Here is a 14837-nt window from a genome sequence, read left to right as displayed (position 1 = left end):
GGCCCTATAACACTCCCTTTGGGGACTTCCCATCAGTTACTGCGAACTGTGACCTCTCTGACAGGAAATCATGAATCCAATTACATAACTGAGATGATATTCCATAAGTGCATAATTTGATTGCAAGCCACTCATGATGAGATACAGTTTCAGAAGCCTTCTGGAAATCTAGAAATATGAAATTAATTTGAAATCACTTATTGATAGCACTCTGTTCTGTGTACATAAAGAACTACTTGTGTTTCACAAGAAAGATGTTTTTTAAATCTACATTGACTTCTCTTCACCATATTTCATAATGTTCAAAGACAGTGTATGTTCCAAAATACTGCTGCATATCAGTGTTGATGATAGGGGCCTGTAATTTAGCAGATTACTCCTATTGCTTCTTGAATATTAATGTGACTTTGCAACTTTCGAGACTTTGGGTATAGGTCTTAAGTCAAGCATGTGGTTGTGTTGTATATGATTGTAAAGCACGAAGGTATTGCATCGGCATACTCTGAAATGAACATAATTGGTGTACAGCCTGGACCAGAAGACTTACTTTTATTAAGTGTTTTAAGTTGCTTCACTACTCTGAGGATATCTACTTCTAAGCTACTCGTGTTGGCAGCTGTTCTTGATTAGAATTCTACAATATTTACTTCATCTTCTTTGGTGAAAGAATTTCAGAGGGCTGTGTTTAGTAACTCCACTTTAGCAGCACTGTCATCAATAGTATTTTTGTTGCTATTGTGCAGAGAAGGCATTGATTGTGTCTTGCCACTAGCATCCTTTACATATGATCAGAATTCCTTTGCATTTTCTGTCAGGTTTTGAGACAAAGTTTCATTGTGGAAACTATTGTACACATCTCGTATTGAAGTCCTTGCTAAATTTCAAATGTCTGTAAAAGATTGCCAATCTTGGAGATTTTGCGTTCATTTAAATTGGACTTTTTTTCATTTTTTCTGCACCATTGTTATGACTAGTTTTGTGTACCATGGGCATCAGCTCTCCCATTTGTTAATTTATTTAGTATAAATCTCTCTATTGCCATTGATACTATTTCTCTGAATTCTAGCCACATCTGGTCTAGACTTACATTGTTAATATGAAAGGAGTGGAGAGTATAGCATCCATTTTGAAGCTCCTTATTAGCTCAGGATATATGTTGCTAAGAGGTCAGATGTGTTTTCACAACCATGTACTATTTGAGTAGTCTCATGAGCTAACTGCTGAAAATAATTTTCAAAGAGTGTGTTTAACACAATTTCGGATGATGTTTTATACATATCTCCACATATTTTCACCAATGTACTGAGGGTAAATTGAAGTCACCACTATAATTGTATGAATCAGGTATGTGTTTGAAATTAGACCCATGTTTTCCTTGAACCTTTCGACATTTGTATCATCTGAGTTGGGAGGTCAGTAAAAGGATTCAATTATTATTTTATTCCAGTTGCTAAGGATGTGCTCTACCCTTACTAACTCACAGGAACTATTTACTTCAATTACACTACAAGATAAACTACTAACAGCAACAAACAAACCACCTCCAACTATATTTAGCCTATCATTTCTGAACACTGTTTGATCCTTCACAAAAATTCCAGCTGAACTTAGCCCCACCTTCAGTCAGCTTTCAGTCCATGTAACAATTTGAGCATCAGTACTTTCTATTAGTGCTTAGAGCTCTGGTACTTTACCAACACAGCTACTACAATTTACAAGTGTTATACCAATAGTTCCTAGACCTATATTCTTCCTGTGTTCAACCTGCACCCTTTGATACTGAAGTCCTTTTTGTTTTTCCCCAACACCCTCTAACCTTAACAACTGCTCAGCCCATGTCACACACTCCTGCTATCCGTGTAGTCACCTACTGTGTGTAATGGACTCCTGACCTATTTAGTGGAACCTGAAACTCCACCAGCCTGTGGCACAAGTCAAGGAATCTGCAGCCTACAAGGTCACAGAATCGTATAAGCCTCTGATTCAGACTCTCCAGTCGGCTCTGTAGCAAACATCCGCAGTTTGTCCTGTTGACTATGCTGCAAATGGTGAGCTCTTCTTTCACCTTGCAAGCAAGGCTGGCAGCCTTTACCACTTCTGATAGCCACTCGAAACCAGAGAGAGTCTCTTCTGATCCAAAGCAACACGTCATTGTTGCCAGTGTGAGCACCACTTGCAATTGGCTACATCCTCTGCTTTTCTTGGCATCCGAAAGGACCCATTCCACATCTGGAATGACCCCATTCAGTGTGCACATGGAGTGCACACTGGCTTTCTTCCCATCCTTGGCAGCCACATCCCTAAGGGGCTCCATAAGGCACCTAATGTTGGAGGTCCCAACTACCAGTAATCTCATCCTCTGTGACTGCTCAGATCTTGCAGGCTGAGAGATTTCCTCTGAAAAGGATAAGTGACCACATCTAGTTGAGGGACAGTGTCAGCCACAGACAGCACCTAAGACCTGTTTGACAGACTAACCAGTGAGGCCTTATGTTCGGCTGCTCAGGAACTCTTTCACAGCATGCCATGCCCCAAGGCGACCTCCCACTTGAGTGCGACTGAGAGGTCAACCTCAATGTGAGCAGTCACTGGGCTGGCCACCAGTGCAGATTGATCAGTGGACTTGGGGGTTACATTGGACATCTGTTGGATCCTCATGGCTGGCCCAAAGCAGTGGTGCTCATCCACTGCAGTCTCAAGCTGTGTGACTGAAGTCAACACAGCCTGGAGCTGAGGGCGAACTGTCACCAACTTGGCTTGCATCTGCACAGAGCAATCACAGTCCCTATGCATACTAAAGACTCTGGAAAACTACACTACACAGGCAAAGTACTGTCAACACCCAGTGCAGAATTCTACTGTAGACACTGATGAAAGTGTGACAACTGTGTCTAATAAATTAAATTAAAACACAGAGATTCAACAGCTAAGCTAACAAAGCACACAGGTGAGACTAAATAATTCACTTCTGGGTAGGGACTTCTAAAATGTCACAAAATTTTGGGAAACACATTCAGAACACATTAAGAAAAACTGGTCCAAACATGACAACACAGTTGTAGTGCATTACATTACCAGAAGGTGTTCAAAGAGTTGAGCTGCTGTGGTGGTATTGCTGGCCAGAATTATGCAACTGTGGCTTTTCCTGCAGAAACTCTTCTAGGCAACAGAATTATAAATTAAGGCATATGACTATTTACCATGCAACCATAAATAAACGCCAAGCTCCATCTGAGGCTCATTCATTACAGTTTCGTAATAACATTGCCTCTCTCTTCTCTCCTGTTGCTTCCATGTCACTGGCTATCCACAGACTGTGTCTTTGTTCTAGTATTGGTGTTCTGACTTCACTCTTTCCAACTGTTTTAGTTGGCATGTTCACCTCCCATTCCCTCCACCTTTTCCTGTTACTTACAGCCCTAAAAGCCCTAAGCATGAACCAGTTATATTACATATTAATTCATACACTTAATGTACAAAAGACACATACTTCGTAACAATGTTCAGTAAAATTACAAATGTGCAAATATTCAAAATTAAGAACACAATAATAAAATACATGTGTGTCAGCTAGGATTCTGGCAAGAGGGCTGAATGAAGCATTGGCTGCTCAGCGCGGCTATGCACATACTTGTTTGCACAGCAAATGCCACCTACCATAGTTTACCTAAAACCAGTGCCTACACATCCTAGTCAGTCAACTCACGCCACTAGTCTTGTGTGTGTCATACTAAATGTCTGCTGGATAAAGTGTCATGTGTGTTTTATTTTAAAAATCATATGACAAAGCCCTATAGTATCAGGTTTCTACCTTCAGTTATGCATTTTCACTGTTGATGTTTATGGTTGACATGCACGTTGTACTAGAAAAGAGCTTTTTGACTCCAGCAGCCATTCTTGTAATTTAATGTTACAGAATTTTGGTAAAATTATTCTAGTACCCTCTCGTGGACTGTGCCACTTCAGAAAACATTGCATAGGTTGAAATGATACTGTATAACTTGTTTACTTACTTTAATTTTGTGTGTCGATTGTCATGGCTGAAGGAAAAGGTACTTCTCTACCACAAATAGAAAACTGCAGAAATGGCATTAGCACCTGTGGGGAAGTTATATAGAGATCAAGTTGCTGATCATGTCTTTGTATCGAAAACATCTCACAGAACATACTTATTTTTTCAGGAGGAAGAGGATGAGAACAAGGAGGATTCTGTAAACCAAACATGGAAAGTATTACAGGATGATTTTATGACTGGTGTCAAACTGAAAGACTGGGATAAAAATGAACTTGACCTCGAAGATGACATAATGCATAAATAAGTAGCTGAGTTGGTAAGCGTTTGCCAAGCTACACAAAAAGATTTTCATAAATTTTGTAATATAATACTTTGTAACTAAAGGTATGTAAATAAACTACTAGTAATTTTTTATTTATGATTTTTATATCACACAAACCTTTGTTACAACATTGTAACTTGAAAATGCAAAATTCTGCAGGTGTATATCAAATGAGTGCCATGTAACAAGAAATGTATTGTGTCTGTCTTTATCATCATTGCTAGAAGGTAATGTCATCAAATAATTTCAGGCACTCAGTAATGAATAAGTTCATATGGCCTGCTTGTATATTTTAATGTGCAGCCTGCTAGCTTAAAAAATAGGGAGGCAAGCCATCATTATGTAAGCAATGATTTCCTACGTTAAAGGTAGGCAACATTACATATTAGTTTAAAAATTGTACTTAGCTTTTCAAGATGGCTTCAGCATCAAGTCAAATATTAAGAAGTAATGTCCACCACAGGGTACTCAGTTCTACTCTTGGTGTGGATAGCTGGTTCGTAGGCATGCTCACATCAAATTCTGTGCAGAAATTTCAGCAGAGGTGATACGTAATTTGACTGCTGTCACAGGTGGGCGCACCTCTCATAGGATAGGATATTTTGGCAATGAGGAGGAGCAGATTGTATTAGGTGTGTTTCAGATAGGCAGAATACCACTTTGAGGGACCTTGAATAATGAAAACAAACCAGTGGCTGTATTTGAATCAACAATTGTTTATTCCTTTTTAATACATGCTAACAGTTTTGAATGTGCAATGAACAGAATTGTAAGCAGCGGGCACCTTCCATGGCAACAACAAGCCCAGCATGGTTGTCTGACCATGCTGGGCTTGTTGTTGCCACGGGAGATATGAAATCCAGTTAACTTTGGCCTGCTGCATATGATTCTGTTTATTGCACATGAAAACAGTTGTGGATGGAAGGTTATGTTCAGGACCTGAAGACGACACCATGTGGTGTTGGAACTGGAAGCATGTATTAAAAAGAACAAATAATGGTAGATCCAAATACAGCCACTGGTTTTGTTATTATTCAAGTACTATATGTGTGGCTGCAGTCCTGCTTTCCTTAATAGATTACCAGACTTTGAGGGAAGGTTAACATGTCATATTTTCTTCATTTACAAGCAGATGATAAGTAAAATTCTGTGTACCAACTTGACAGAAAATCCTAGGAAGTTCTGGTCTTACGTTAAATCAGTAAGTGGCTCGAAACAGCATATCCAGACACTCCGGGATGATGATGGCATTGAAACAGAGGATGACACGCGTAAAGCTCAAATACTAAACACCTTTTTCTAAAGCTGTTTCACAGAGGAAGACCGCACTGCTGTTCCTTCTCTAAATCCTCGCACAAACAAAAAAATGGCTGACATCGAAATAAGTGTCCAAGGAATAGAAAAGCAACTGGAATCACTCAACAGAGGAAAGTCCACTGGACCTGATGGGATACCAATTCGATTCTACACAGAGTACACGAAAGAACTTGCCCCCCTTCTAACAGCCGTGTACCGCAAGTCTCTAGAGGAACGGAAGGTTCCAAATGATTGGAAAAGAGCACAGGTAGTCCAAGTCTTCAAGAAGGGTCATCGAGCAGATGCGCAAAACTGTAGACCTATATCTCTGACGTCGATCTGTTGTAGAATTTTAGAACATGTTTTTTGCTCGCGTATCGTCATTTTTGGAAACCCAGAATCTACTCTGTAGGAATCAACATGGATTCCGGAAACAGCGATTGTGTGAGACCCAACTCGCTTTATTTGTTCATGAGACCTAGAAAATATTAGATACAGGCTCCCAGGTAGATGCTATTTTCCTTGACTTCCGGAAGGCATTCGATACAGTTCCGCACTGTCGCCTGATAAACAAAGTAAGAGCCTACAGAATATCAGACAAGCTGTGTGGCTGGATTGAAGAGTTTTTAGCAAACAGAACACTGCATGTTGTTATCAATGGAGAGATGTCTACAGACGTTAAAGTAACCTCTGGCGTGCCACAGGGGAGTGTTATGGGACCATTGTTTTTCACAATATATATAAATGACCTAGTAGATAGTGTCGGAAGTTCCATGCAGCTTTTCGCGGATGATGCTGTAGTATATAGAGAAGTTGCAGCATAGAAAATTGTAGCGAAATGCCAGGAAGATCTGCAGCGGATAGGCACTTGGTGCAGGGAGTGGCAACTGACCCTTAACATAGACAAATGTAATGTATTGAAAATACATAGGAAGAAGGATCCTTTACTGTATGATTATATGATAGCGGAACAAACACTGGTAGCAGTTACTTCTGTAAAATATCTGGGAGTATGCGTGCGGAACGATTTGAAGTGGAATGATCATATAAAATTAATTGTTGGTAAGGCGGGTACCAGGTTGAGATTCATTGGTAGAGTCCTTCGAAAATGTAGTCCATCAACAAAGGAGGTGGCTTACAAAACACTCGTTCGACCTATACTTGAGTATTGCTCATCAGTGTGGGATCCGTACCAGATCGGGTTGACGGAGGAGATAGAGAAGATCCAGAGAAGAGCGGCGCGTTTCGTCACAGGGTTATTTGGTAACCGTGATAGCGTTACGGAGATGTTTAGCAAACTCAAGTGGCAGACTCTGCAAGAGAGGCGCTCTGCATCACGGTGTAGCTTGCTGTCCAGGTTTTGAGAGGGTGCGTTTTTGGATGAGGTATCGAATAAATTGCTTCCCCCTTCTTATACCTCCCGAGGATATCACGAATGTAAAATTAGAGAGATTCGAGCGCGCACGGAGGCTTTCCGGCAGTCGTTCTTCCCGCAAACCATATGGGACTGGGACAGAAAAGGGAGGTAATGACAGTGGCACGTAAAGTGCCCTCCGCCACACACCGTTGGGTGGCTTGCAGAGTATAAATGTAGATGTAGATGTAGTTGAAGCCCTGGTGAGGAAATCATGATTGAGTGATGAGTGGGCTGCTCCTTTGCAAATGGTTACTGGAAGTGGTCAGAGGATAAGGGCCATAAATGGATATGCAGACTAGGTTTGGAGGTTAATGCTGTCTGTGAGGACCTTAGCAATACTTTCAGTCTACTATCCAAGGTATTGCTTGTGCCATCTGTGGGTGGCCAAACTACATGGAACAGAGATTTTAGTGTGGAAGGGATGGCAGCTATCAAAGTGAAGGTGCTGTTGCTAGGTTATTGGGCTTGGTATAGATGGAGCCACTGGAGAGGTGGAGGTCAATTTCCAGGAAGATGGCATCCTGTGCTTAGGAGGATGAGGTGAAGCAGATGAGGGAGAATGTGTTGAGTCTGTGGAGTAATAAGGGTTGAATGCCTTGGCCTTGGGTCCAGATCATGAAGATATTGTCATTGAAGCTGAACCAGATACATACTTTGGGATTTTGGATGACTGGAAAAGTTTCCTCTAGATGGCCTAGTTACAGTTTGGTATGGGAATGTACCATGGAGGTGCACATGGTCATGCCACAGATTTGTTTGTTCATCTCTTCCTCAAAGAAGTAGTTACACTTAAAGATACAATTTGACAGATATTTAAGGAATGAGGTGGTGGGTTTTGAGTAGATAGGACATTGGGAGAGAAAGTGATTGGTAACAGCCAGGCCATGGGCATAGGGTTCATGTCTGATATGGGAACTGTAAAATTACCAGTCTGTGTATTTGTTTTCTGTTGTGGATTGTAGTGTAACATGAGATTATTCAGAATAAAATGTTCCACTCTTATCCTCTTAGGCTGATGGGAGAGAAAGTGATTGGTAGCAGCCAGGCCATGGGCATAGGGTTCATGTCTGATATGGGAACTGCAAAATTAGCAGTCTGTGTATTTGCTTTCTGTTGTGGATTGTAGAGTAACATGAGATTATTCAGAATAAAATGTTCCACTCTTATCCTCTTAGGCTGATGAATGATGTTTGCGAGAGCTGAAAATGTCGTTTAGGTAGTTGTTCAGGGGAAAAAGTCTCAGTGTGCATGTTCTCATTTTATGTCTGTGCAGATATAGTGTAATTCACATCAATTCCAGACATTGGCAAGGTGTGGCAGTGAATAAACTTCTCCTTCTGCTGTGAAAGAGCACTTGTTCTTTGGATATCACATCTTGGTTGTGCTTGGAGGTCAAGGAGCATAGAGATCCATTCAAGAATATAAACAAGCAGAAAGAAATGAAATATCTTTTTGAGAACTTGTACTCACTCACTCACTTTCAGTTGCTAATGTCATAGCAAGACACATGTCTGTTTTAAATTGTCTACATCTACATCTATAGTCCGCAAACCAACATGAGGTGCAGGTTATGTCCCATTATACCAGTTATTAGGGTTTTTTCTTGCTCCATTCATGTGTGGAGCACGGGAAGAATGATTGTTTGAATGCCTCTGTGCTTGCAGTAATTATTCTAGTATTATCCTCATGATCACTGTATGAGTGATACATAAGAGGTTCTAGTATATCCCTAGAGTAAGCATTTAAAGCCAGTTTTTTAAACTTTGTGAATAGACTTTTTTGGGAGAGTTTACATCTATCTTCAAGAGTCTGCTGTTTCAGTTCCTTCAGTATTTCTATGCCACTCCTCCATTCCCCTGTTAGTCCTATATGGCACAGGTCCCACACACTGGAGGAATATTCTAGAACTGGTTGCACAAATGATTTGTAAGAAATCTCCTTTGTAGACAGATTGCACTTCCTCAGTATTCTAGCAATAAACAGAAGTCTACCACCTGCTTTACTCACGACTGAACCTATGTGATCATTCCATTTCATATCCCTACAAAATGTTACACCCAGGTATTTGTTATGAGTTGGCCGATTCCAATAGTGTCTCATTGGTATTATGGTCATAGGATACTATGTTTTATCATTTTGTGAAGTGCACAGTTTTACATTTCGGAATATTTAGAGCAAGTTGCCAATCTCTGCACCATGTTGAAATCTTATCAAGATCTCACTGAATGTTTATGCAGCTCCTCTCAGATAGTACTTCATTATAGATAACTTCATCATCTGCAAAAAGCCTGATTTTACTATTAATACTGACTGCAAGGTCATTAATATACAACATTTACAGCAAGGGTCCCAACACACTTCACTGGGGCACACCCGAAGTTACTTGTACATCTGATGGTGACTCTCCATCCAAGATAATATGCTGTGTCCTCCCTACCAAAAGATCCTCAATCCAGTCACAAATTTCTCTTGATACCCCATATGATTGTACTTTTGACAATAAGTGTAGGTGTGATAAGTTTGAGCTCAGAATATGTTGTAAGATTCTGCATCAAATCAATGTCAAGAATATGGGGTGGTATTTTTGTGGATCACTTCCACGATCCTTCTTGTAAACAGGTGTGACCTATTTCCTTTTCCAGCTACTAGGAATGGTTTTTCGTTCGAGGGATCTACTATAGATTATAGTTAAAAGAGGTGCTAACTCAGCCGCAAATTCGGTGTAGAATCTGACAGGGATTCCATAGGGGCCTGGAGCTTCATTCAATTTTAACGATTTCAGCTGTTTCTCAAACCACTGACACTAATACTTGTTTCATTAATCTTTTCAGTGATATTAGGATTAAATTGGGGCAATTCTCCAGGGTCTTCCTTTGTAAAGAAACATTTGAAAATGGAGTTCAGCATTTCAGCTTTTGCTGTGCTACCCTCAATGTCAGTTCCTGACTCATTTGCTAGGGACTGGAGACTAATTTTGCTACCACTAACAGCCTTAACATATGACGAGAATTTCTTTAGATTTTGTGAAATGTCATTTTACAATATTCTGCTATGATAGTCATTGAAGGCATCACACATTGCTCTGCTGAAAGCCAAATGCGTTTCATTCAGCATCTCTCTATCTATAGCCCTACACTTTGTTTTACACCTATTATGCAGTTTCTCTAGAAGTTTCTTTACAATGACTGTATACCATAGAGGTTCCCTCCCATTATGAACTATTCTATGGGATACATATCTATCCAGTGCATGGTCAACTATTCTTTTAAACTTGAGCCAGAGTCCCTCTACGTGCTCCTGACCTGTGCTGAAAGTTTCAAGTTCCTTATTGAGGTAAGACATTACTGACTTTATGTAGTTTACTGAACATATAAATCTTTCTGCTTGTTTAAGTTGTCCTTTGTACTTTGATAGTCATTGTTGCCACAACCGTTTCATGGTCACTGATACTAGTTTTGATGTGGCCATCCTCAAAGAGGTCAGGTCTATTTGTTGCCATTAGATCCAATATATTTTCATCATGAGTGGGGTTCCTAACTATCAGTTCTAGATAGTTTTCAGAGAAGTCATTTAGTAAAGTTTCATAGGATGTCTTATCATGCCCGCCACTAACAAAATTGTAATTTTCCTAATTAATTATTGGATGATTAAAGTCTCCACCGATGATTACAATAGGACTGGGAAACTTATGTACAAGTGAACTGAAGTTTTGGGTTACATCAGGAGATGAGTCTGGTGGACAATAGAAGGATCAAGTTATCATTTTATTCCCACCCCTGATACTGAGTCATGCCCAAATGATCTCATATGCAGCTTCAATTTCTGTCTCATTGGATTTGAGTTTCTTGTCCACTGTGACAAATATACCATCTCCATTTCTCATTGCCTGCCCCGGTAGCCAAGTGGTCATCGTGGCAGACTGTCAATCCTAAGGGCCCGGGTTCGATTCCCGGCTGGGTCGGAAATTTTCTCCGCTCAGGGACTGGGTGTTGTGCTGTCCTAATCATCATCGTTTCATCCTCATCGACGCGCAGGTCGCCGAAGTGGCGTCAAATCGAAAGACCTGCACCAGGCAAACGGTCTACCCGACGGGAGGCCCTAGCCACACGACATTTCCATTTCTCATTTGCCTATCTTTTCGATACACGTTTAAATTTTCCTCAAAAGTGTCACTGCTATCAATTTCAGGCTTCAACCAGCTTTCTGTACCTAATATTATGTGAGCTTCGCTGCTTTTCAGGAGCACTTCAAACTCTGGCACTTTGTTGTGTATGCTTTGGCAGCTTACCATTAGGATTTTAATACTCTTACCAGTGGGAGGCACTTCTTTCAATCCTACACTGATACTTCTGGGTTTCCTACAGCCATCATTATCTGGATTGGATGGAGAGTCACTTAATCTAAAAAAAAAAAAAAAAAAAAAAAAAAAAAAAAAAAAAAAAAAAAAAAAAAAAACCTTGTGCGCATCACACATGTAGTCAGGCAGGCTTGTCAAAGAACTTTCAAAGTATCTGGTTCAGTCCTTCCAGTTGACTCAGAACCAATAGGCCCATGATCAGTTCTGGGGCAATGCTGCAAATTGTGAACTTTGTTGAAACTCCACACACAAGACTGATCTTATCAGCCTTCTCTGCCAGTCTCTAGAATGACCCGAGAATGACTTCAAAGCCCAGATGACAGGCATAATTTGTTCCAGTGTGTGCCACAATCTGCAGTTGGTTGAACCCTATTCGCTTAATGGCTGCTGGAATAGCCTCTTCAACGTGTTGAATGATGCACCCAGACTTACACATTGAGTGCCCCTGATGTCCTGGCCTGTCCTTCGCTGCCATTTCCCTAAGGTGTACCATGATTCACTGTACATTTGAATTGCCAACGATTAATAGACCCCTACCCTTTTGAGTTTAGACAAGAAGGGAATAGAAGCTTTCAAAATGTGGTGCTGCAGAAGAATGCTGAACATTAGATGGGTAGATCAAGTAACTAATGAGGAGGTACTGAATAGAATTGATGAGAAGAGGAATTTGTGGCACAACTTGACTAGAAGAAGGGATTGGTTGGTAGGACACATTCTGAGGCATCAAGGGGTAACCAGTTCAGTACTGGAGGGAAACATGGAGGGTAAAAATCATAGTGGGAGACCAAGAGATGAATATACTAAGCTGATACAGAAGGATGTAGGTTGCAGTAATCATTCGGAGATGAAGAGGCTTGCACAGGATAGAGTACCATGGAGAGCTGCATCAAACCAGTACCTGGACTGAAGACAACAACAACAACAACAACAACAACAACAACCCTTTTGAGGTTGACTCTTCCTGACAACAGACAAAACAGGTGAAGTGAATCCTACTGGCTCAGTTTCAGTGAAAGACAACACTTCAAACTTATTGATTAGGGGGATCGGTACAACATCATGAGTCCTCCGTGGTCCCCGTCCACTCTGTACAGGATGCCTAGATCTACCATTGACACGCCATTCGTAGTCAAGTGGATGGGTAATGACATCCTGTATTTTCTGCAGAGGAGACAGGATCCGCAGGAGAGGATAGTACTTGAGGTACCACTGGTATAGGTATCACAGGTACACAACTCTCAGGAGCTCTTCCAACACACCAATTCGCAGAGGCTGTCAATTGTTTGACAGTTGCCAGGGGGATTTCCAGCAGCTTACGAATGTCAATGAAACCTTCCATTGCTTGGGAACAGCATTCTGGCTGGTGCAATGCATTACAAGGCAGTGAACAAAGGATTTTAAATGAGATTTCTATTAAGGCAACACAAAAACCTGTGGTAGAAATTACTAGTTTCCTAAAACGTTCTGTTGTTAATTATACTTGTTAGCAAACTCGAAAACCAAGATAATTTATGATAAATGCAGATAATATATATGATTACTCCTCTTTCAGGGAAAACTAGATGGAACACAAAATATTAGTTAGAAAATCTGCATCAGTAACTAAGTCACTGACACTGATTGCTCGTAGATTATGCAAAAGACGATGGTAGCTTCCAAAAATTCTCAAAAACGTGTGTTTATTTGCATTGATATACTATGAAATTCAGGGGTGATGTATACTTTGACTGAACTGTGAACCACAAATGCTGATTTGCTACAAATTAAATTATGTATCCAAAACACTCGTACCACCAACTTACGAAAATATAGTTGTTTAAGTGTCCAAAAATAACTGGACAATGAAATTAGAGAAAGATTGTTTTGAATGAGGATAGACCTGCTGTCCTTAAAATTTTTAAAAGACAGTAATTTAGTTTAAGCTCACAACTGACAGTAACAGTACTAGTTTATTGCTGCGCTGGCGAATGTTCAAAATTTCATGGTATATTACAATACAAATGGGCATTGATTCAATCAATGAAAGATTACGCAGAAGAAGCTACACGAACAGTAAATAGTCTGTCATGAGCCATGAGATCTATTCACCCTTCATTGTAGTTGAAGCATCTATCAAAACCAGTGGATGTAAAATACAGAAGATTTATTGCAAAGCATTACTTTCGTCTTTACTCAGTTCTTTTGCAACTAGCATTACCTTGTAATCCACTGAATTCACTCTCAACACAATATTAGCACTAGTACTAATACTGACACTAATGACAGTGAGCCTACTTGTCCTTCAAATCGCAGTCCACCAAAAATAACACAACACATCATTATATATTGTGATAGAAAAGTTAATAGTTAAGGAGATACTAGCATCATGGAGGCTGTAATAATTGTTGTTATACAAAATGAGCCACTGATTTTTATTGATCCAAATACAACAAAACTGTTAACATGATCATAACCATGTGCACACTTACGTCGAGGTGTAAGCCTGGCGATTGATACCCACAAACTCTCTCTCACACACACACATGTATACGTATACGAGGAGGTGCTAATTATGCAATTGTTAGACATGGGATCTCAATGAGTGATGAAAAGATGTTAATTGCTTGACTGTCTTGCTCAAAATTTTTAACACAGAGGTGTTGATTGTACAAATGTTGACGCAGACTGAGGATTTTTGAGGTGGGAGTTCTGTGTACAGAATGGTGTTATGATTTTTTGTGATGTGGATAATTGCATTATAGTTTATAAAATGGCTGTGTGAAAATTTAATAGAATATGTGACCTAAAGGTTCCAAAAATGGTTTGATATAAGGGTAATTTGTTCAAAAAATATAAAAGTTCTCACTACAACAATAACTGATATCCCTGGATGAAAAATAGGTAGAATAAGGGAAAGACAACCACTTACCAATAGAGGATGGTGCACAGAAACACGTAACAGAAAACAGCTAACACTAGCTTCCTAACTCATTCTTGCTCTTGTTCTTTTTCTGCTAAGAGTAGACACATTCACACAGGCAACCAGACACCCAAACATACTCGTTCTTGGTAGTGGCAAGACTGATTATTGAATATTGATTGTTGAAAGTTGGAGGTGGGGAGGAATAGGGAAGGATGCACGAGGCAGGGAGGGGTAGATCGGTAGTGTGAGGCAAGTCTGTGGCCAGATACTCAGCAGCTGAACAACATGAGGAAAGGAGTTCAGAGAGTAGGGGGGAGGAAAGGAGCTGGAGGAGATTATGAAAGGGGAGACAGGGAGGTGAGAGAGTAAGAGAGAGGGGTGGAAAAAGGGAGAGGGAGGTGAGAGGGGGATATATCTGAGTGGGGAAGGTGTGGTGTGAACTGAAGTGAGAAGGCAAATGGTAAAGCGAGGCAATGGGAAACAAGTTAGGGAAGGTTTAGATCAGGGGGACTGTGAGAATGCAGGAGA

The 14837-nt window shown here is 40.4% G+C and overlaps 1 protein-coding gene across 1 annotated transcript in view; it reads left to right on the top strand.

Moving 5' to 3' along the window:
- The window catches only part of LOC124791873 (RRP15-like protein), a 64209-nt gene extending 59780 nt beyond the window's left edge, over nucleotides 1-4429 (top strand). Inside the window, exon 5 of the mRNA XM_047257893.1 lies at nucleotides 4182-4429. Coding sequence (XP_047113849.1) covers nucleotides 4182-4319 — 138 coding nt within the window. The 3' untranslated portion in view covers nucleotides 4320-4429. The remainder of the gene's footprint in view (nucleotides 1-4181) is intronic.
- The last annotated feature ends 10408 nt before the right edge of the window (nucleotides 4430-14837 follow it).

Source organism: Schistocerca piceifrons, chromosome 1 (genome assembly GCF_021461385.2).
Source record: "Schistocerca piceifrons isolate TAMUIC-IGC-003096 chromosome 1, iqSchPice1.1, whole genome shotgun sequence".
Taxonomy (NCBI): domain Eukaryota; kingdom Metazoa; phylum Arthropoda; class Insecta; order Orthoptera; family Acrididae; genus Schistocerca; species Schistocerca piceifrons.
This window is presented reverse-complemented; position numbering and strand designations above follow the sequence as displayed.